Genomic DNA, 22,603 nt, shown 5'->3' on the forward strand with positions numbered 1-22,603 from the left:
ATTCTGTGAGAGAGAATGAAGTAGGAAGGTTTTGCTCAAACCAGTAGGAGAATTCAACTTATACTCCCTCCGTTCATAAATATAAGTCTTTTTAAAAAATTCATTAAAAACTACATACGGATATATATATAGACATACTTTAAAGTGTAAATTCACTCATTTTGTTTCGTATGTAGTCTCTTAGTAAAATCTCTAAAAAAAACTTATACTTAAGAACGGAGGAAGTATTGATCATGCATGCGCAAAATTAGTGAGATTCAAAGGCAGCTGACAAATACGCCACACTGTTACTAGCACAAATACAGTATAATTTTTCTAGAAAACATCCACGAGTAAAAACATGCTGGCCTCTAATCTTGTGTGGGCACAACTATCATCAAGCAATTCTGATGTTTTGGAAACGATGCATCATAGACTATACAATTTGGCATGATTCAACATTGCGCAACAATGCTAATCAGGCATCTAAATCTTCAACATCATCTAAATCTTCAACACCATAGCACCGACTGCATGGCTCCACGACATTTAGCACCACTCTGGAGGGAACTTTCCTCATGACATGTAATCCGATAGCCAAACGCGCCTTGACAGTCTCCATCATGATATCCTCCCCCATCGGGATGCACATGTAACGTGAGGCCGCCTCTAGAGCACCACTCTCCATATAGTACATTCTCCGAGGTATATTGACGCTACACCCTCCAGAACTCTGACAACCATGACTAGTGTCCAAGGTGAGGTGCTCGAGCGATGTCGCGTTCTCCACAATGTGGCATGTCAACTCGACCAAGCTCTTTGCGGAGCAGAAGCCCACTATCGTCACACTCTTTAGGCTGGTGTGGCGCTGTTGTGGTAGCCGCCTCAGTTGCGAGGCATTCCGAATAACTGACTCATGCTCCATGTAAGGCTGACGTACCTACATAGAAAAGTCAAGATTCTCACATCAGCAGTTCCACAATAGACAATAGGTATGCTTGCAAGATGAGAGTAACCTACTTCCAAGATGAAAGTCTCCAGGCGAGGAGAAGCTTCAAGAAAAGAAACCAGAGAAAGGTAATCATAATCTGGTGAAATAGCTTCATTTCCAATTAGAGAAATATGCAAGTATTTGAGGTGGAGGAATTTGCTAGATAGCGTTGGTGTGCTGATCATCTGCAGAAAGATATCCAGATTAATTATATTACTAGGTACGTCAGCTATTATATGCAAATAACTAGTCTATACTCATCTAAACTTTCAGAATATACCTCATTAGGCGAGGATATGACAAGCGTTTCAACATTTGGCGCATAGGTTAGAAGCTTGGTCCGAGCATGCAAGACGATGTTGGACTGACCGAATTCTAAACACTACATGCGCACATTCTTTACTTGCAATGCACTACCCAATGAAATTGATACTAAGCTACCAGAGAAGTCAAAAATGAAGATATTTGGAGCATTGCTGTCTATCATTTGCAGATTTCTGCATACAGTCACTCTCAGGACCCTAAGCCGCCGCAGCAGACAAGGTATCTTCAAGCAAACTATCTCAGGGCAATTCAGGAGTCCCAAATGCTCCAATGCAGCACAATTGTAAAGAAGGCCCTCTAGCTCATTGTCAGCAATCAGCACATTCCTCAGATATAAGATTGTCAAGCTTCTCCAGCGACCAAGCCCAACCGTGGGATGAAAGGCACAGATGCCTATGTCAAGATACTGAATCGAGTTTTCACTCCCATTAAATAAAAGCGAGCATGGGAAACTGTAGTATGCTTCGTCCTCAGGGGCAGCTGGCAGATAAAGGGTGAGTTCTTCAATTCCTGTTGTAACAGCAATACGAAGCCAACTACTGATATAACAGGAATCAACCTTGTCACAGTCAAAAAGTTCAATCCTTAGTTTCTTCATGCCAATGCCCGAGTGATTTTTCAGAATATGATCAACTTTGCTGATGTGATCTCCATCCAAACCTAGTGTTTTCTGACGTAAGTCAAGGTTGGGATAGCATCTCCATGATCTCCAAAATGTATGAGATGCACAACCCAAGCGGGCAGCGTCTCACAGTGGCATTCGGGCATGAATACGTTGACAGATATCCTGGATACAGAAGCACGTCAGAATAGTAACTGGGGCTATAAAAGAAATTTATGAACTGATATGCACAAACTTGCTGTAGTACACATAATTGCACTGGGATGTAATTGCAGCGAATGGATTGGGACTATAGCCATATAGGAGCTTTAGAGAAAGTGTGAATATACAATTGCAATCTTACAGACATATTGCTGTCCACAAGAATTATTTCTGTGCATTTATGTCAACATAGCATACGATGTGACACAATCAGATACAATAGATGAGCAAGTATAGCGACAAAGAAAAATTAAAAATTGTACATTCTACAGAGGGCATAAATAGTAAATCTGAAAATTTTGAGCCAGAGAAATAATCTAGCTAGCCAGATAAAAGAGCAGCCATCCATCATATGTAATTCAAGCTTCCACCACTACTGGAAGCAAAAAAGCAACTAGCTAACGTGGACAGTTAAGATAAAGCCAATGGCAGCCAAGCCTGTATACACTTTCTTTCTTGGAGAAAACTGGTTACAGACTTACAGCTCAAGTGCTTAGTGTTTTGGCAATATCGCAAAACATTACACGAACGCTCAGGTAGTCAAAACTGATACAGAATTCTAACATGACTATTCTTCGTGTTTATTCGGCAAGCAGAAGCAGACCAGTATTTCCCTATAATCTAGATCTGTGCACCTGGCTCTAACACACACAATGGTGATTTACTTGCAATTTAGATCACAAGTTTATACCTCTGGAAGGTCATCCAATGATGGTATCACTTTGACACCTTAAGAACCATCATCTTGCTGGGAGGGCGAGCCCTTTGGATTGCAGATTGGAGCAACCGATCCGCCTGGGATACACCACCTGATGACTGATGAGAGTACAGAAAACAGTAGGACACAATTCACAAGCAAAGTGACATACATTAGTTCGTCTCCGTCATCTCTATAAAATTTTCCTGGCAAATCAACTATTATTTAAGGACAAATCCACATGGACACTGAAAGGAATTGGGTTCAAAGGCAGCCTACTCGATCTTCCTCCCCCAAGAAAATTGCGCCAAGAAAAAAAAAGTTGCTGCCGACTTAGACAAATAGACTAAGACTAAGATCAGCTTTTAACCCCATCGACTAGATCTAAGGAAATTAACGGGGGCGAACAAGAACAACTGAGCATACGCTGGGACAAATCTACTACCGATCATTGAGAGAAAAAAAAAAGGGAGGGGGGAGCCGGGGAGGCGTACTGTGTGGGGTTTCCCCCGTCGGCGGCGGATCTTGCATCGCCGAATACCCGAGACGGGGGCGACGGCGAAGCTCTCCGAGCCTTTTTGAGGTCCTGTCGTCCGACGAGACCCTACCGGCGCCGGTGCAGACGAACGAGCCTACGAAGAATTTTGCTTTTTTGAGAAATCATACGCTTTTTATTTATTTACTAGCAAAAGGACTCGTGCGTTGCGACGGGAGAAAAATAATTATAATTTATAATCTCCAATGATGCTGATCATATTATGTCTTTAAAATTTTAGGACATTTCTTGAAATGTATGAACATTTTTTGAATTAGCAAATATTTTTTTCAATTGCACTCAAAAAATAACACACAAACTTTTTTTTAAAATCATGGACTTTTATTGTTTTCACCAACAATGTTCTCAAAATTATAAACATTTTTCTGAATACGCGAATATTTTAACAAAAATCCTGAGCATTTTTTGAATTCACAAACATTTTATATTTTCTTCAAACTTTTATTTTAAAATTCCCAGTTTTATAAATTGTAAAAAAAATTCAAAGTTCTAAATTGTTTAAACTAAAAAATGAAAATAAAAAATGAGACTAAAAACAGAGGCACGAACTGTTTTTAAGATTTTTACACGGACTTTTGTTTAAAATCATTGAATTTTTTATTTCATGGACATTTTCTCAAAGTTTAAACATTTTTTTATATACAAACATTTTTCAAAACTTCTTAGTAGTTTTGAATTCTAAAAAAAATATGTTTTTTGAATATTTTATTTTGAAATTCTCAGTTTCTTAAAATTGAAAAAAGTTGTTTGAAGTTATAAATTATTTAAAGTAGAAAAACAAAATGAAACTGAAAAGAAAAATAAAAAAACTAAACTAAAAAAACAGGCACCCACGGATGGGCCGGCCCAAACAGATGTGCTGCATCTTTTTCCAACGCCCAGAGCGTAATATATGGACCGGCCTAGTCCGGAGATTTTCCTTTTTGAAACGTTTTTTATAACTTATAGGTGGCATTGGTGGATAATTTTAGTGAACTTTAAAGGCAATTTGGATAACGTACGGAAGAAGCACTATTTGTTTTATTAATAGGTAAGATAAGATATATGTAGTACAAGGCTAGCACCTAGAGCAATACGACTCAGCTGCTAATTCAAGTCCTACTCGGATCATACATGTAGACGCACGTGGACACGTACCAACATTAGAAGGCATTGTTGCGTTTAACACCAACACACTGCTAGTCGTCCTCGCACCTAAGGCAGGTGACCAGCGCATCCATGGCTCGGTACACCTGTACGGCTGTATGTATGTCACGCTTGACGGCAAATCAATCCTGGACGTTGGGGAAGGCAATACAGAAGGCATTGAGGGATTTTTTTTTTGTAAAATAGCATGACGGACTAAGAATACTTATTTTTTTTATTAGTACTAGCAAAAGGGCCCGTGCGTTGCAACGGGAGAAAAAAATACCACACGCTTTTAATCTTTTTATAATCATTTTGATCTATTAAAATAATAAGCTAACTAACTAATGTAGTCAGTCATATCCAATTTTGTTGAGAAATCAACCCGTCCATTGTTAATTCCACCATGACGAGAAATTAAGCGGAACAAGCAAAACAAAACAAAGAGGCTACGTGAATTAATCAATGGACTGTTATCTTATTTCACTCATGGGGTAGAGAATATGGGATCAGATGATAAACTGAAGGTTGTGTTCCATTCTCTCTCTCTACAACAATGCAATCTTACATTCAATACATTCATTCATCAGCAAACAAATTCCCACAAAACAAAATTTCTTGCCGGTGCTTGGCACACGGTTGGAGGCATGGGGAGGGGATCTCACCAGATGATGAGTTCCTGTCAGAGGAGGGGATACGATGAGGGGAGCAAGGGTTAGGCGCCTCTATCTGGCCATAAGGAGTCGCCGTTGCCGCGCCATAACCTTGAAGTTCTCCGTGTGAGCCATGGAGGCCCGCCTCCACCTGCAAGTACTTCGCTCCGCCGCGCCTTATCCGCGCGCCGCCGCCGTTCTGCATCGAGCAGACGCATCATCCCAAGTCGTTGTAGCTGTCGCGTTGATTTGATCCAGAAGCTGTGCTCGAGCGCCAAAACGAAGGCAACAAGCGGGCAGAGGTACGACCGCGGAGGCGGGTGGGTTGAGATCGACAACAATGGTAGTTGAGGTCAGCCGCGGCGGCGAGTGGTGTGGCAGCGGCCTGGGCACAGGTCAGGATGGACCAGGGTCGACGCGATGCGCTCGAGCGCCGCAATGGGGGCAGTGAGCGGGGAGAGGTACAACCGCGGAGGCGGGTGGGTTGAGATCGGCAGCGGTGGCGGTTGAGGTCGGCCGCGGCGACGAGTACTGTGGCGGCGGCCTGGGCACAGGACAGGGTGGCCCAAGGTCGACGGGAGGAGGCAATACGTACGGGTATAATTTTTACAGCGAATCGTTTTTTCCTTTTGCGTTGCAAATAAATGATGGAGCGCGGGTTGAATAACAAAAATTACAAGATTTTTTTTATTAAAAATACCGTGGTGGGTTTTTCGACGGAAGCAATAGCCGCTTTATTATTAGGTATAGAGGTATAGATATAGGCCGGCACTAAGAAAGCAGAGTAATCGCCGACGTCGACGAAAATAAGACCAAGGTCGGGAGGTGATGGAGGATCCTGATTACAACTTCTCAGTAGTCACACTCTTTCCCGATTGCACAAGGAAATCAAATCTTGTCCCGCAGCCATGCACAATAGCCCAGAAGTGGAGGTGGTGGCAACGAATGATACCGGTCGTGGGCGTCGGTTGTCGCAAGGGATGCGGGCGGAGGATAGTCGTGGTGGCCGACCCGCGGCGAAAGGCAGGTGTGGGGTAGGGGGCCGTTGCACGGGATAGCGACGGAGGAAACCGGGGACCTCCTATGCGCCGCTCGCTGCGGCGAACTGCCGAGCTCACGCACACGGGGTCGGCCGACTGGCTGGCACAGTTTTTTTGTCTTAAGAAAATCTGATATTTTACTTTTTTATTCTTATTTTTCTGTTCCTTTTTTATTTTTCTATTTGTTTTCTTTTTTTTTAGTTTTTTATTCTTTTTTTCTTTCTATTTCCCGTTTATCTTCGAATTTGAAGCAAAAAAATCTTTTGGAAATTCAGAACATTTTCTAAATTTATGAAAAATAACTAAAAATGTCATTTTTTTGAAATTTGGAACATTTTTTAAAAACAAGAACATTTTAGGAAATCTAACAACAATTTTTGAACAAGAATTTAGTTTAAAAATTGATATTTTTTTATATATAGAATTCTTTAAAATACGGAACATTTTTTGAAAATACCCAACATTTTTTAAAATACCGAACATTTCCCATAAATCCCAAACAATTTTTGAAGTTATGAATGTTTTGTAAAAACGGCAAATATTTAAGCTTTAGAACATTTTTATAAAAAGCAAAGACATTTTTCGAATTTTAAAACATTTTTTGAAAATCCAGAATATTTTTTGAATTTATGAACAAAGTTTGAAAAATGATAATTTTTTGAAATTTGGAACATTTATTAAAAGCAAGAATAATTTCCGAAATTAAAGAAAAAAATTCAAACACGAACTTATTCTCAAAATTGAACAAATTTTTGATATTTCAAACACTTTTTGTATATAATTTTTTTGAAACTATTTGCATTGATTGATGGAGAGGCCGGGGGCTAAGTTCCTCCTTTTCAAAAAACAAAACAAAAAACAAGCCAAGTCTCAATCTATCCTTGGTTGATGTTCAGCCCTTATTTCAACAGATCTGAAGAAGTGGATTTTGGCAAGTGATCCAATGCCCCGGGGCAATCGCTTCCGGACTGCGCGCTGATCCTCATCTGTATACGGGAACTTTATCGGCAGATTCGCGCCTGGGCATTTGAAACGCACCCATGCATCATGCAGGCACTCAGGTTGTAATTCATCTAAGCACTTCCTGCATGCCATTCTATCATATAGGTACACATCCTGTAGATTCACCGCTGCATTCAGGACACGCCTGACATGATTCACCATGTAGTCTTTAGCCTTAAAGCCAAGAGGATGAACTTGGCCAGACAGTGGTGCTTGAAATTTGGTGTGGGTGATTCCCACTCAACGCCCTTGTTCTCGCCAATCTCCTGGTTCATCTCCATTTCACATTTATGATCCACTACCTACATGCATGGCACCCATAGGAGAAGAGGTTAACTTTGGACTCCAAGTGAAAGCACAGTCACATGGAATCATGCAATGGAAATAATAAAACAAGGGAGGTGAGGACGTCCAGTCGGGTAGTAGAGCAACTCCTCGAGAAGTAAAGAAAAAGGAAGTAAGAATAGAACAAGCTTTATTAGCTAAGAACATACCATCATGTAGAGCTCTTCCAGGGACGGCGCCGCTTCCAAAAAGAACATTGTCCAGGTGAGATCATACCCTTCAGGAATTTTAACGAGATTGAGAAACCTTAGTTGCTGGAACACATATGCCTGCCTTCTAGTCAAACACTCTGGTTGAACCCAAATCTGCAACAATAAGCAAGTGATAGAATGAGTAGAGAACAATTAATTGAGGCCAAAACAAAGCAATCAACCCACAACTTACCTTTTCGCATTTAAACCCCAATGTTAGGTCTCCAACAAAGGTCTCATGAAGAAATGTACTCAACTTGACCATTCTGCGAGCAATATTTAAGAGTCTCAGAACCCCAAGCAATGGGACATAGCCCAGTACCAGTGGTGGCTCTTGCGGAGATCCCATAATCTCAAACGCCAGCCATGTGAGATTGGGAACCCAGGTGAGTTTGACCATGTCAAAACAGCAATTGACAATACTAAGGTCACCGAGCTGTGCGTGTTCAACTTGGAGCGTTATCCAATCCTCTGTGGCACAATTGAAAAAACCTAAATAATTTAATTGCTTGCAAGTGACAAGGATGTTGGAGACAAAGTCAGATTCACGGAATCTCAAATTCTCCAGGTAGAGGCGCGTGAGACCAGCAAATGCATCGTGGCATTCATTGAAAAATGACACAAACCGTGTGCCATAGTTCACCAGATCATCAATCTTGCACTCTTCCTTTTCTGTCAAAACAGTGAATTCGGCTTTCTCGACCTTGAGTGTCGCCATGGCATTGCCAACAGTATGCCCAACGGATATGGGGGTATCACCTCTCAAGTAGAACGTCGTGCTCAAGAGGCGGATGGTGCATCCACCTGGATCCCTGTGTGCCAGTATGCTCTTTGTCGCTTTGACCACGGCTGCATTGGCTGCATTGACTGCGTTGATCCTACGCAATGCATTGATCCGAACCAAATTTCTATCCAATTCATCATCAGATATGCTAGTTTGTGGGGACAGAAAATCGCAAGCACTTATTTGAAGCCGTGAGAGATTGGCAGGAAGCTGACTCCAACGTCTGGAGAGGACACTTGTTCTTGTAACATCACGGAAATCGAGACGGTCAAGAATGTTGACCAGTATGTCATTGGGCAACTTGCTGATCCTATCATCTTACTTACATTTCTGCAGTTGGAAGAAATCAGAGTTGTTATCACATTACACACAATTACGCCGTATCGATAGTCTCAGAGATGCAGTTTGTCTACTGTCGCAAAGACGCGGCTTTGATTTGGCTAAGACAACACAGAATCGATGAAAAAAATGTAGCAAAAACTATATTTCGATAAGACTCCAAAGATGAAATTTTGATGCTGTCTGGAAGACTAAAATTTGACCCCTGGTTGCTAAGGATACCCCCATGGCTCCCTCGCAGATCTGCTGATGTCCTCGATAATAACCACCGCGGGTGGCGAGGGAAGCGAGGGCTCCGGACGCGGCTGCTCACCTTGAGGTCGGTGAAGGGGATGGAGACCGTGCGGACGGACGGCGGCATGGCGGCGGCGGCACGGCAGCGGACATGGCGGGGCAGGGCGTGGTCTCGGTCTCGGTCCCGGATGGCTGGTGCCCAAGTGGATCGCGCCCCCACGGGGCCGACCCTCCCGCGAGCGCAGCGACGCCATGCTCGAGACCGTCGAGCCTCCTTCCTCCGGCATCTCCGGTGCAGCCGCCGCCTCTCGTCTATGGATAAGAAGACGCCGTAGGGAGGGGTGAATTTGTAAAAGGCAAACGTTTTTTTCCCACTAATTGGAGGACTGCGGGTTGAATTGTGATAAATGGAGGGACTTTTTTGAAAACACGCCACGACGAACGACAAAAGCCATCGGTGCTTTATTATTAGGGAGAGATTAGGGGAGGTTCGGCTGGACGGGGAGTACATGGGATGCTGGCCCAGTAAGTAATGCAATGGCACTGGTAGGCCTAGGAAAACAAACAGGCCTGAATATGACCCTAAAGATACCAACAGGCCTAAATGAGTGTTTGCATTCGTAAAAGAAACTCCGTTTCTTAAAAAAAATGAAAATGTCCGAGAAGGATACCATAAGAAAAAGCGTAACGCTTTCGACTGGCGCGCTGGCCGAATCGTTCGGACGGTCGTGCACGGCCTGCGTGCCTCGCTAGTAAAGACATGCAATATTTTTTTGTCACATTTGCTGTAATCATGTTTAAATTTGCTACAAATAATTTTTATTTTGCTACAATTTGTTCATTAAAAAAGTTGCATCCACGATTGATTACAACTCGAGTTCGTTGGATTTTTTTGCTACAACGGACGTTTGATTTTTTGCTACAACCGTTCGTTAAAAAAGTTACATATACGTTTATCAGAGTGCAACTCGAGTTCACCGGATTGTTTTTCTACAACCTACATTTAGTTTTGCTACCACGCATCATCAGCGTCGTTTTTTTGCTACGATCACGTTGATTTTTTTTGCTACAACCATATTTTTGTTGCAACCATGGACGAAAATTGATTCATTGTGACCGAAATTTGCTGCATCGAAAAAAAAATTACTACATGGATAGATCTCCGATAGATCTGATAGCCGCGCTGCGACCGGCGCGAGCGTTCGCGCCGGCGCGCCGATGCCCAATACAGCCCTAAGAAAAAGCTGTGGACAGAGCTCAAACATCGAAGCCAATTTGTAAGAGACACAGAGACATGAAAATAATTTGGGCAGGCCTCACACATTACCAATTTATATGAGTATTATACACGGTAAACGGTTGCATCCCGACGACCGGTCGAGTGTAGTGTCGGTCGCACGCGAACGTACAACTTGTATTTCATGGGACCCAATGAAACCTTATCCTTTCTCATATGCGACAACCGTATTCATCTCCTACCTCCCGTCCCCTTTCTTCTCTTGGAAATATGAGCAATTTACCAAAGAATTTTATTAAAAGAAAAGCTAGGATAAACCTAACCATCATAACTAAAACGGAAGAAGACATGTAATATAGAGATGAAAAGACAGAAGACAGGTGCACATATGATCTAGAAAAGAACATATGCATAATCGTTTAATCTAGACAAGGTACCATAGGAAGTGATGAACAGACAATGTACATATCTAGAAAAGATACTATAGCAAAAAGTTGCGATAGAAACTGAAAGAAGAACATGACTACGTACTGAGTTGCAGCAGCAGGATTGGTGTTGGCGTTGTCGTTGGCCATGTTACCAGAGAGGTGGTCGACGTCAGGGAAGTAGTCGTCGTCCGTAAAGAAATCGTCGGTGTCCGTGCTGGAAGCCAGTAGTCGCGCTGAGCGCTCCCCAAAAACCTTATCGCCCTTCTCCCGTACAAGACTCGAAGAGACGAAGTTTCGGAGGCCTACTGTCCCGACGAACGGTGCACGCCGCAAGACGGGGTGAGGAAGAACGTAGCAGCAGCACAGAGAAAGGAACCGATGGCGAGAGGAACTTCTGATGCGTTGTTCTGGAGAGGAGCGACCTCTCTTTTATATACCAGTCGTGCGTGGCAAAAAATTAGTTCGGCTCGGCTCATTCCCGCAACCCACGTCGTGTCGAGGCGGGCGGCGGAGGAGGAGCGCGCGTGTATGTCTCTCTTGTTCTCAAGCTCATACATGTGTGGGAACATCCTCCCTTATAAGGAGGTCCAACTCCCACTAAACTAGCAATGTGGGACTAAACATTTCCACCTCTTGCCTTGCACAAATGGGTTGCGTGAGCCTCTAGGATTTATTAGGAATTATATATTGGGCTGGCCCAAACAATTGAATAAAATTCCAGCAATCCCCCACCAGATCCGAGAGGCACACAAAATTTGCCTTTGGTTCCAAAACACTGTTTTATATACCGATACTGAAGTGGAGACTGTTAAGTTGAACTTCCACCTAGAACTCTATGCTACACTAGTAAGCAACTTGAACAGTGGACTAGGCCTTGAACTGCAAGTTTTCTGCGAAACTAGATTCACACAAAGGTTTGATCGATACTAGGCTACCGTAGGATTTCCCCGCGGGTGGAGCTTACGCGTCATACTCCGAGACCTTTCATGAGTTTACTAGAGAGCACCCTACTCTCATAGATTGCGACGTTAACAATCAGACTCATATAGGTATGTTCTTCAAAAGATGTTCTGCAGGATAACATCTCTGCTTCAATAAGCCACTTAGAACATATTAAGATGTACATCAACCTGCCATGCAGTTTAGGAAAGTATTGCATCTTCATGGAGTGGTATTATTAATGATAAGGATACTTTCCTCTCAGTTGACCAACAGCTTGTCTTCCACATCTAATTCACGGGATCTCCGATCACAAAGAATAGGTTACCACTGTGAACAACTCAAATTGTGGGTCTCATACCCATCTCCCTCGATGCATTTTCTATCACATTACGTGATAGACCCTTAGTAAACGGATCTGCCAGATTTTTAGATGTTTGGATATAATCCAATGCAATAACTCTGTAGTTTCTCATTTTCCTGACATATTTTAATCTTCTCTGAATGTGTCTTGATGACCTCATGTTATCTTTTGAGCTGCTCACTTTCGTGATCATAGTTTGATTGTCGCAGTTCATAAGGATACCCGGTACAGGTTTCTTGACAACCGGCAAGTCACTCAAGAGTCGGTGAAGCCAATCTGCTTCGACTGTAGCTGTATCTAGTGTTGTGAGTTCTGCTTCCATTGTTGACCTTGTTAAGATCGTTTTCTTGCAAGACTTCCAAGAAACAGCGCCACCTTCATGAGTGAATACATATCCGCTCGTGGCCTTTATCTCATCAGCATCAGAGATCCAGTTTGAATCACTATACCCTTCAAGCACCTTTGGATGTCCAGTATAGTGAATTCCATAATTTGCAGTGCCTTTCAAATAACGCAAAACTCTCTCTAGAGCTTTCCAATGCACATCTCCTGGTTTTGAGACAAACCGACTCAGTTTGCTAACAGCAAAAGAGATGTCAGGTCTTGTAGCACTGGCTAGGTACATAAGTGAGCCAATAATCTGAGAATATTTCAATTGGTCTCTAGCAATTCTTCGATTCTTTCAAAGTAGCACGCTCGCATCATATGGTGTGGGAGAGGACTTGCAGTCACTATACTCAAAGTGACTCAAGATCTTTTCCACATAGTGAGATTGAAGCAACGTAATCCCACCATCTTCGTCTCTTAACAACTTGATGTTCAAAATGACATCAGCCACTCCTAAATCCTTCATATCAAAACAATGAGATAAGAAATCCTTGACTTCTTTAATAACGTTCAGATTTGTTCCGAAAATCAGTATGTCATCAACATACAAGCAAAGGATAACTCCCTCACCCCCACCATAGCGATAGTACACACATTTATCAGCTTCGTTTACAACAAAGCCTGCAGTTGTGAGAGTCCTTTCAAACTTCTCATGCCACTGCTTGGGTGCTTGCTTAATTCCATATAAAGACTTCAGCAACTTGCATACTTTCCCTTCCTGACCATGTACTACAAACCCATCTGGTTGTTCCATGTAAATTTCCTCATCCAGCTCTCCATTTAGGAAAGCAGTCTTAACATCCATTTGATGAACGAGAAGACCATGTGAGGCGGCTAGTGAAAGTAGTACTCGAATAGTGGTCAGACGAGCCACGGGTGAGTAAGTATCAAAGAAGTCTTCACCTTCCTTTTGGGTATAACCCTTGGCCACTAGCCGTGCCTTGTACTTTTTGATAGTACCATCAGGCCTAAGTTTCTTCTTGAATACCCATTTGCATCCTATAGGTTTGCACCCATAAGGACGATCAGTTATCTCCCAAGTTTCATTTGACAAGATGGAATCCATCTCACTACGGACTGCTTCCTTCCAGTAGTCAGCATCTTCAGACGCATAGGCCTCTGAAATAGAGCTGGGAGTATCGTCTATGAGATACACAAGAAAATCATCACCAAAGGACTTTGGAGTCCTCTGTCTCTTGCTCCTGGTAGGAGCTTCATTGTTCTCCTCCACAATATTTTCAAAGTGTTCCATCGAAATGATAGGTTCACTAAGTGTAACTAATTCATGATTTGATGAATTAGGCATCTCCTGATTAGATGAGGTAGTCATATCCTTCATGGGAAAGATATCTTCAAAGAAAGTCGCATCATTCGACTCCATGATTGTACCGACATGCATGTGAGATACCTCAGATTTTACAAGCAAGAATCTATATCCAATGCTATGAAAAGCATATCCCAGAAAAACACAATCCACGGTTTTTGGTCCTAGCTTGCGCTTCTTTGGGATTGGTACATTGACTTTTGCCAAACAACCCCAGGTTCGTAGATAAGAGAGTTTTAACCTTTTCTTTTCCCATTCCTCGAATGGGGTTATCTCTTTGTTCTTTGTAGGAACTCGATTCAGGACATGACATGCAGTCAATATCGCCTCCCCCCACCATGCCTTGGAGAGACCCGATGTATCTAACATGGCGTTCACCAAATCAGTTAGAGTGTGGTTCTTTCTTTCTGCTATTTCATTTGATTGAGGTGAATAGGGAGGCGTCCTCTCATGAATTATACCATGTTCCGCACAAAAAGAATCAAATTCATTTGAGAAATACTCTCCACCACAATCGGACCTAAGCCTCTTGATCTTTCGATCAAGTTGGTTTTCTGCTTCAGCTTTATAGATCTTGAAAAAGTTCAAAGGCTCATCCTTAGACTTTAGAAGATACACTCGGCAGTATCTAGTGGAGTCATCAATTAGTGTCATAAAATATTTCTTTCCACCTTTTGCCAAAATGCCATTCATTTCACATAGATCTGAATGTATGAGCTCTAGTGGTGCAAGATTTCTCGTTTCGGCAGTCGTATGAGACTTACGAGGTTGTTTGACTTGCACATAAACTTGACACTTAGATCCCTTGATTGTGTTAAAGCTAGGGATTAAGTTCAATTTGACTAGTCGCGACATGCAACCAAAATTAACATGACAAAGACGTGAATGCCACACATTTGATTCACTATTGTTGTAAACATGATTAGCAACTTTATTGCAAACGTCTGACAAGGATAAATGGAACAGGCCTCCTGACTCGTAGCCTTTACCAACAAAACTTTCATACTTGGATATTACAAATTTATTAGACTCAAAGACAAGCTTGTAGCCATCTCTACACAAAAGAGATCTGCTAACAAGATTTTTATTCACGGAGGGGGCATAATGCACGTTCTTCAGCCGCACGATCTTTCCCGAAGTAAACTTCAGATCGACCGTGCCAACACCACGAACAGAAGCACGTGAACCGTTGCCCATCAGGACGGTGGAAGTCCCTGCGGACTGATAAGATGAAAACATGGAAATATCACCGCATATATGCACGTTAGCACCCGTGTCAATTAACCAATCAGGGAAATGACATACTGAAAGAATAGTGGGTAATATACCATACCCAACATCCTCCACTTCAGTGCCAGCAATGGCGACATTAGCAGACTTGCCGCCTTTTCCATGTCGACGCTTGTCATAACGATTAGGGCAGTTAGGTGTCCAATGATCAGGATCTACGCACACATGAAAAACCCCTTTCTTCTTGTCATTCTTCTTCTTAAAGTTGGTGTGTTGTACAACCTTGTTCTTCCCATCGAACTTTGCTTTACCATCAAACTTACCCTTGTTCTTGAAATTGTGGGGCTGGAAGTTTTCCTTCTGTACCAAATTGGCACTAGAACCTCCCTCAATAGCTCGAGCACGTGTGTCTTTTGCTCTCGCCTTTTCTTCCACATCAAGAGTACCAATGAGATCCGGAACGGAAAACTCCTGTCTCTTGTGCTTTAGTAAGGTAGCAAAGTTCCTCCACGAAGGAGGAAGTTTAGTGATGATGCCTCCGGCAACAAAATTTTCTGGTAGCAAGCAATTGAAGTGCTCAAGTTCTCTTGCAAATGACTGTATTTCGTGAGCTTGCTCAACCACAGAGCGCTCTTCAGTAAACCTGTAGTCATAGAATTGTTTCATGATGTACAGCTCAGTGCCAGCATCCGAGACCCCAAACTTGGACTCGAGTGCATCCCACATATCTTTTTCATTATCAATTGACGCATAAGCATCAACTATGTTTTCACCAATAACGCTCAAGAGAGCAGCCTTAAACAAGGTATCCATTTTCTGAAAAGCTAGCTCATGTTGAGCATCATGATCTCTTTCAGGTTTGCCAAGAGTGGCGTCATAGCAGCTCATGGTTTGAAACCATAGAACAGCTCTCACGCGCAATCTCTTGTAGTGAACACCCTCAAACATAGGAGGTCTCATGGAGGCAGCAAAACCACTCGGGATAAATTGCCTATAATAAAGCTTTTGGATTGTTGGAAATATGAGCAATTTACCAAAGGATTTTATTAAAAGAAAAGCTAGGATAAACCTAACCATCATAACTAAGACGGAAGAAGACATGTAATATAGAGATGAAAAGACAGAAGACAGGTGCACATATGATCTAGAAAAGAACATATGCATAACCGTTCTATCTAGACAAGGTACCATAGGAAGTGATGAACAGACACAGTACATATCTAGAAGAGATACTATAGCAAAAAGTTGCGATAGAAACTGAAAGAAGAACATGAGTACGTATTGAGTTGCAGCAGCAGGATTGGTGTTGGCGTTGTCATTGACCATGTTACCAGAGAGGTGGTCGACGTCAGAGAAGTAGTCGTCGTCCGGGAAGAAATCGTCGGTGTCCGTGATGGAAGCCAGTAGTCGCGCTGAACGCTCCCCAAAAACCTTATCGCCCTTCTCCCGTACAAGACTCGAAGAGACGGAGTTTCGGAGGCCTACTGTCCCGACGAACGGTGCACGCCGCAAGACGGAATGAGGAAGAACGTAGCAGCAGCACAGAGAAAGGAACCGGTGGCGAGAGGAACTTCTGATGCGTTCTTCTGGAGAGGAGCGACCTCTCTTTTATATACCAGTCGTGCGTGGCAAAAAAATTAGTTCGGCTCGGCTCATTCCCGCAACCCGCGGCGCGGCGCGGCGTGACGAGGTGAGGCGGGCGACGGCGGAGCAGGAGCTTGCGTGTATGTCTCTCTTGTTCTCAAGCTCATACATGTGTGGAAACATCCTCCCTTATAAGGAGGTCCAACTCCCACTAAACTAGCAATGTGGGACTAGACATTTCCACCTCTTGCCTTGCACAAATGGGCTGCGTGGGCCTCTAGGATTTATTAGGAATTATATATTGGGCTGGCCCAAACAATTGAATAAAATTCCAGCATCTTCCTCTCTTAAAACAAATCCAGCAAACTGATGATTGTCTTCAACGCTGTTGGATTCGATGAGAAGGAGGTTCTCCTCTAACCACGGAGATCACCAGCACACGGCCATGCAAAGGGGAGGGGTGCATCGTGTGCTGCAACCGCGATGACATGGTGCTACCACAGTGGTGACCATGTGTTGCAACCGTGGTGGACGGGTGTGCATGAAGGCGGTGACCGACGACGACGAAGACCACTAGCACCATGGCGACGATGACCACGAGTGCACTGTGTGCTACAACCGTGATTACTCAGTGCTAACACGACGGTGACCACATGTTGCAGTCGTGGATGCCGCATTCTTCCGACGACAGTTGTGATGGGTCATGTTGTTGGAAATATGCCATAGAGACAATAATAAATTAGTTATTATTATATTTCTTTATTCATGATAATCATTTATTATTCAAGCTGGATTGTATTGATTGGAAACTCAAATACATGCGTGGATATATAAACAACACATTGTCCCTAGTGAGCCTCAAGTTGACTAGCTCGTTGATCAAAGATGGTCAAGGTTTTCTGACCATAGGCAAGTGTTGTCACTTGATAACGGGTCACATCATTGGGAGAATGATGTGATGGACAAGACCCAAAACTATGAACATAGCATATGGTCGTGTCAGTTTATTGCTACTGTTTTCTGCATGTCAATGTATCTGTTCCTATGACCATGAGATCATGCAACTCCCGGACACCGGAGGAATACCTTGTGAGTTATTAAACGTCGCAACGTAACTGGGTGACTATAAAGGTGCTCTACAGGTATCTCCAAAGATGTCTGTTGGGTTGGCATGGATCAAGATTGGAATTTATCATTCCGTGTGACGGAGAGGTATCTCGGGGCCCACTCGATAATACAACATCACAACAAGCCTTGCAAGCAATGTGACTAAGGAGTTAATTACGGGATCTTGTATTACGGAACGAGTAAAGAGACTTACCGGTAATGAGATTAAACTAGGTGGCGGCGCTAGGGTTGGCTCCCGGAGTCACTCGCGGGAGCGACTCAGAAGCGAGCTTACTCGGGTTCGGTAGTACCTTGTGATATCCAAAACAAGCTTCCTTACAGCCAAATATGGCAGTCCACAGAAACTATTTGTGTGCATTTATGTTAGTCAACATTCAAATAGTTCTATACGATGAGATACAATCAGCTACCACAAAAGCGGGAGACAAGCCATTTAAATAGGTGGCAAGTAGAAGTGCGGTGTGATGTATGCAGCTGAGGCGTCCTAATGAACGAACAATGTGAACCTTGTTCCTACACGATCTGATCAAATCGATCAGGCACATGCCATCTATCTTCATTGTTCAACTCTTTGATGAAAGGATGAAAAAACCAAAAGAAGCTCCGCCCTTCCATCTCTTGGATAGATAGAGAGGGAGGTCAAAGGCCTTTGGTATCCCTTTCAGTCAAGAATTGGGGCTTCACTGAGCAAGTATAGCAACAAAGCGAAAAGGAAAAGTACATTCTGGACAGGGTATAATCTGAAAATTTGGAGCCAGAAAATAGATTTAGCAAGCGAGATAAAAGAACAGCCTTCCATCATGTGTAATTCAAGCTTCCACTACCACTGGAAGCATAAAGCAATTATCTAGTGTGAACAGTTCTTTAGGATAGACAATGGGCTGCCATTGATTGAAGCATGTATGCACTTTCTGTCATGGAGAAAAGTGGTTACAGGCTTACAGCTCAAGTGCTTAGCGTTTTGGCAGTGTGAAATATTACATGAATGCTCATGTAATCAAAACTAGTACAACTTCTTAACCATTCTTCGTGTTTATGCATTTCCCAACAATCCAGATTTGTGCACCTCTAGTACACACAATGGCAATTTACTTGCAATTCAGGTCGCAGTTTATACCTCTGGAAGGTCGTCCAACGATCGTATCACTTCGGCACAGTCACTTTGAGAATCATCATCTTGCTGGCAGGGTGAGCCCTTTGGATTGCAGGTTGGAGCAATCGATCCGCCTGGGATACATCAGTTACGATCACTGATGACAGTACAGAAAACAGTGAGATACAATTCACAAGCAAACTGACATACAAATGATTGTTAATGGTCTAGAAATGTACAAACAATCTCAAAATTATGAATGTCTTTTGCAAATCTGCTACGCGGACACTATCCACAATTCGCTACGTCCACCCCAATCCGTTGTCCGCTATTTAAAACCTTGCATACATCGAGTTCCGACCACCGACTACAGTACAGACAGAAAACAGTGGGATGCGATGCGATTCACAAGTATTCTCTATGAGTGAATCAGCTTGGAACTATGCCGAGGCTAATATCAGTTTTTAACCCCCATTAAACAGATCTAATAGGTTATGGGGATTAAAGTGGACGAGCAGATGAGCATACGCTGAGACAAATTTACGAATGGTAGGGAAATGGAGGAGGGGGGAAGGGGCGTACGGTCTGGGGTTGCCCCCGTCAGCGGCGGGGGATCCTGCATGTAAGAGTGCCGGAAATGGGAACGACGGTGAAGCTCTCCGAGCCTTTTCTTTAGGTCCTGTCGCCCGACGAGACCCTGCCAGCGCCAGTGCCTTGAGAAGGCCGACGTTAGATTTTCTTCAGGGGGATGGCCGGATGGCACACGCTGCATTTTCCTATCTGAGAGAGTGGCCTACGGGTAGAACGGGCCGGGTTTGTTGGGCTGGACGGGGAGATGGGCTGTTGGCGCAGTAATGCAAGGCCAAGGGCTTGTTTGGGACCGTCCTACTTCATCAAAACCAATTCCGTTTCACCAATCCCACTTTAGATCATTTTCATACACGAGTTGCAACCATTTAAAAAAATATATTTGGCTCTCATTTAGCTTCAGCTTCACGAATGAAAAATTTGATGGAAAGGATCTATTTGATTGGATGAGAAGGAAGAAACGAAGGAATGTCCACTTACTGGTGGCAGTGGTGGGTAATTTTCTTCCAACTCCTGATTTTATAATTTTATGGAGCACCTCCTAGAGAGCTTCGTAAAAACAAAGAGTTGGACCCATATTCTAGTTTTTTTTGCAGAGCGGTATATCGTGGAGCTATCCCGTTTGGCTTACGATTTTTAGAACGGAGCTGGATTTTCTAAAGTAGAGCAGTCCAAACAGGCTCTAAAGAACCCCTTAAAAAGAAAGGAAAATGCAGGCGTAAAGGAAAATAAAAAACAAATTCATACCACGCCAAAAAATACATTCAGCCTCCCAACCCTAGCCGCCACCGCCATCACAACTTTCATCACGCCTCAGTCCATACTCTTCCAATCCGACGGTAAGAGGAGTGGGAACCCGTCTATCTTGTTTTATTTTTCTTAGATTTTTTCTTCTCCGACGACATAGGCAAGATGGTGGCGACGATGTCACGTTGGAATAAGGTCTCTCCAAGTCTTTTACTACCTCATCGACTTTTGATCCAGCATCGACGAAGGGCATGTGAGAGTTTGTGTCCCTAGACCTATCGGTTACATTCACATCTTGGCAGCTCGTGTGTATTTTAAGGAAAGATTTTGGCTGGCTATTGATGTGGCGACTTGGACATCATCTTCTCTGTTGTTCTGTGTGTAGGCCTGGTTTTTTTTCAACTGGTGGTGATGTATTGCAAGTTTGTTCTGCATGGGGTGATGCTCTAGTTGTTATTGCATTTGTGATTTATAGATCCCGTCTCAAGGGGAAGAGTGGCTATTGCGGTCCTCAAAGCCTGTTATGCCGAGGGAGTTCGCCGATCTCGCTTTTCTTTGCTGCTGGTTCAACATAATTTTCAATCTCGAGCGGCTGGCGTACAATCAGAGAAAGAAGAATAGTAGTATGATTTCTAATGTAATTTTATTTTTTCCTGATCTTTTTATGTCCAATTGTCTATCCATGTATTGACCTTTTTTTCTTGATATTAATCAGATGTAAGATGCCTTCTGTTTATGTTTGTTAAGGATTATTTGCATTCATTCCAAGAAATATAGTCCCTCAAATTTGCTCAGGAGAAAAAACACGAAAATGGATATACCTAAAAACACTATGTTTTTTCTAAAAGATGTTGAACCCTGACCACTGACCACTGCATCAATATGAATATGAAGCACATAGAGTATTTTATTAAATTGATGCAAGGCAACGATATCGAAGACAACAAGAATATATTACATAACAAACACAATTAGGGTAGGCCTATTACAAGATGTGAATTTAATACCTATGACTTAGCAACTTCTTTTGCAACAACGCCTTCAAGAAGAGATATACACCCTCACGTCGTCATCATCCATTCCAGCCAACAAACAATAAGGATAAGGATTTCCATCCCGGTTGCATATACCGATCAATGAATGCCGGCACATCAGCAAGAGGGTAACTTCTTCAATAAGGTAATGATGCAAGTTTATAGCTATTGAGCCCGACCAACAGAGACTAGAATAAGAGTTTTTACCCTAGAAATAAAGTGGTGCTTCATCAACATTTTCAATGAATCTTCCAAAATTCACGCCAGATAATACTCCATGTTATGTTGAAATGGCGCTAGCAAATGGGTGGGATGTCTACCCACCTTAAGTCACCTTCACGACCATCCGGAGGCCACCCACGATACGGTGCACATCCAGCCGCTGCCACTCCTAAGCCATCGTGAACCGACCTACACTTTGAATAGAGTGGCTCAAACAGAAGGGGAAGTTTCCATCGATGAGATCTGCAATAACCATATGGGATTAGGGTACTGTAGTTTGTTGCGGTGTACTCCCTTCGGCCCAAAATAAGTATCACAAATTTAGTACTAAATTAGTATAAATTTTATATTAGATCAACAATATTTATTTTGAAACGTAATTACTTGTAAAAGACTGGCTAGAGACAACATAAGGAATGAGTAAACAGATAAATAAAGTTATTTAGGGATACAATTGGATTTGATTTTCCAAAAAGAAACTATGGACTTCATGATGCGAACTTGGTCAACACTACACTCTCAAGCGACCAAGTATAATTACACCACATCAAACATGGTCATTGAATATGAATATGAACATGTGAGTTGACGGTCAAGTGCGGCAAAATTGACAAAAATGACCCCTGTGGGGAAAGACCTCACAGAGTGAACCCTCGGGGAAAGATTTCATCCCTCTTGACCCTTTTGTGTGGCGCCCGACACCTAGGCGCCACACTACACTGTGTGATGCCTAGCAGTTCGGCGCCACACACCCCGACCACCTGGCAGAGAGGGCCCATCCCCCAGGCCGTGTGACGCCTAAGCCTCAGGCGTCACACATTGTAATGTGTGGCGCCGAACGCTTAGGCGCTACACATTGACTTATACAGCCACGGGGCAGCCCCCCTCCCCACCCCCTCCTCATTCCCCTCCCCCATCCCCCTCTCCCAGCCACGGGCCCCTCTTCAAGTCATTCTCCAAATCACCAAATCTGAAGGTTTGGACCGGACATTTGTTGTCCAATCACTCCCCTAAGGTAATCCCCACCTCTCCCCTCATTCTCATCCAAACAAAAATCTCTTGTGGTCATTTTTTTGCAAATTTGAGGAAACCCTAGTTTTTCATGAAATGTGGGATGTATATGATATTGTTGTATTTGTTTGTATGTTAGGATAAGGGGTATGATGGGGTTAGGATTAGGGTTGTTTGGATGTTTGCATTATGGTTGTTTTAGGG

The 22,603-nt window shown here is 43.0% G+C and overlaps 1 protein-coding gene and 2 pseudogenes across 1 annotated transcript; all 3 read right to left on the bottom strand.

Moving 5' to 3' along the window:
* Nucleotides 1-283: 283 nt before the first annotated feature.
* Nucleotides 284-1,348, bottom strand: LOC123396001. Its single transcript, XM_045091027.1, has 3 exons — nucleotides 1,251-1,348; nucleotides 1,000-1,155; nucleotides 284-919 (listed from the first exon to the last, which is right to left on the bottom strand). Exons 2-3 carry the CDS (start codon nucleotides 1,153-1,155, stop codon nucleotides 458-460), a joined length of 618 nt encoding a protein of 205 aa, XP_044946962.1. The 5' UTR covers nucleotides 1,251-1,348; the 3' UTR covers nucleotides 284-457.
* LOC123396964 lies at nucleotides 1,228-3,345 on the bottom strand (annotated as a pseudogene).
* Nucleotides 3,346-7,058: 3,713 nt separating this feature from the next.
* LOC123396965 lies at nucleotides 7,059-9,210 on the bottom strand (annotated as a pseudogene).
* Nucleotides 9,211-22,603: the final 13,393 nt, after the last annotated feature.

This window comes from Hordeum vulgare, chromosome 5H, assembly GCF_904849725.1.
Source record: "Hordeum vulgare subsp. vulgare chromosome 5H, MorexV3_pseudomolecules_assembly, whole genome shotgun sequence".
Lineage (NCBI taxonomy): Eukaryota > Viridiplantae > Streptophyta > Magnoliopsida > Poales > Poaceae > Hordeum > Hordeum vulgare.

Excerpts from the sequence above, each read along its gene's own strand:
- LOC123396001 (XM_045091027.1), bottom strand. The coding sequence starts at position 1,155 with ATGATCAGCACACCAACGCTATCTAGCAAATTCCTCCACCTCAAATAC. Across the intron at positions 920-999 it reads TGGAGACTTTCATCTTGGAA|GTACGTCAGCCTTACATGGA; the intron begins GTAGGTTACTCT and ends TTTTCTATGTAG.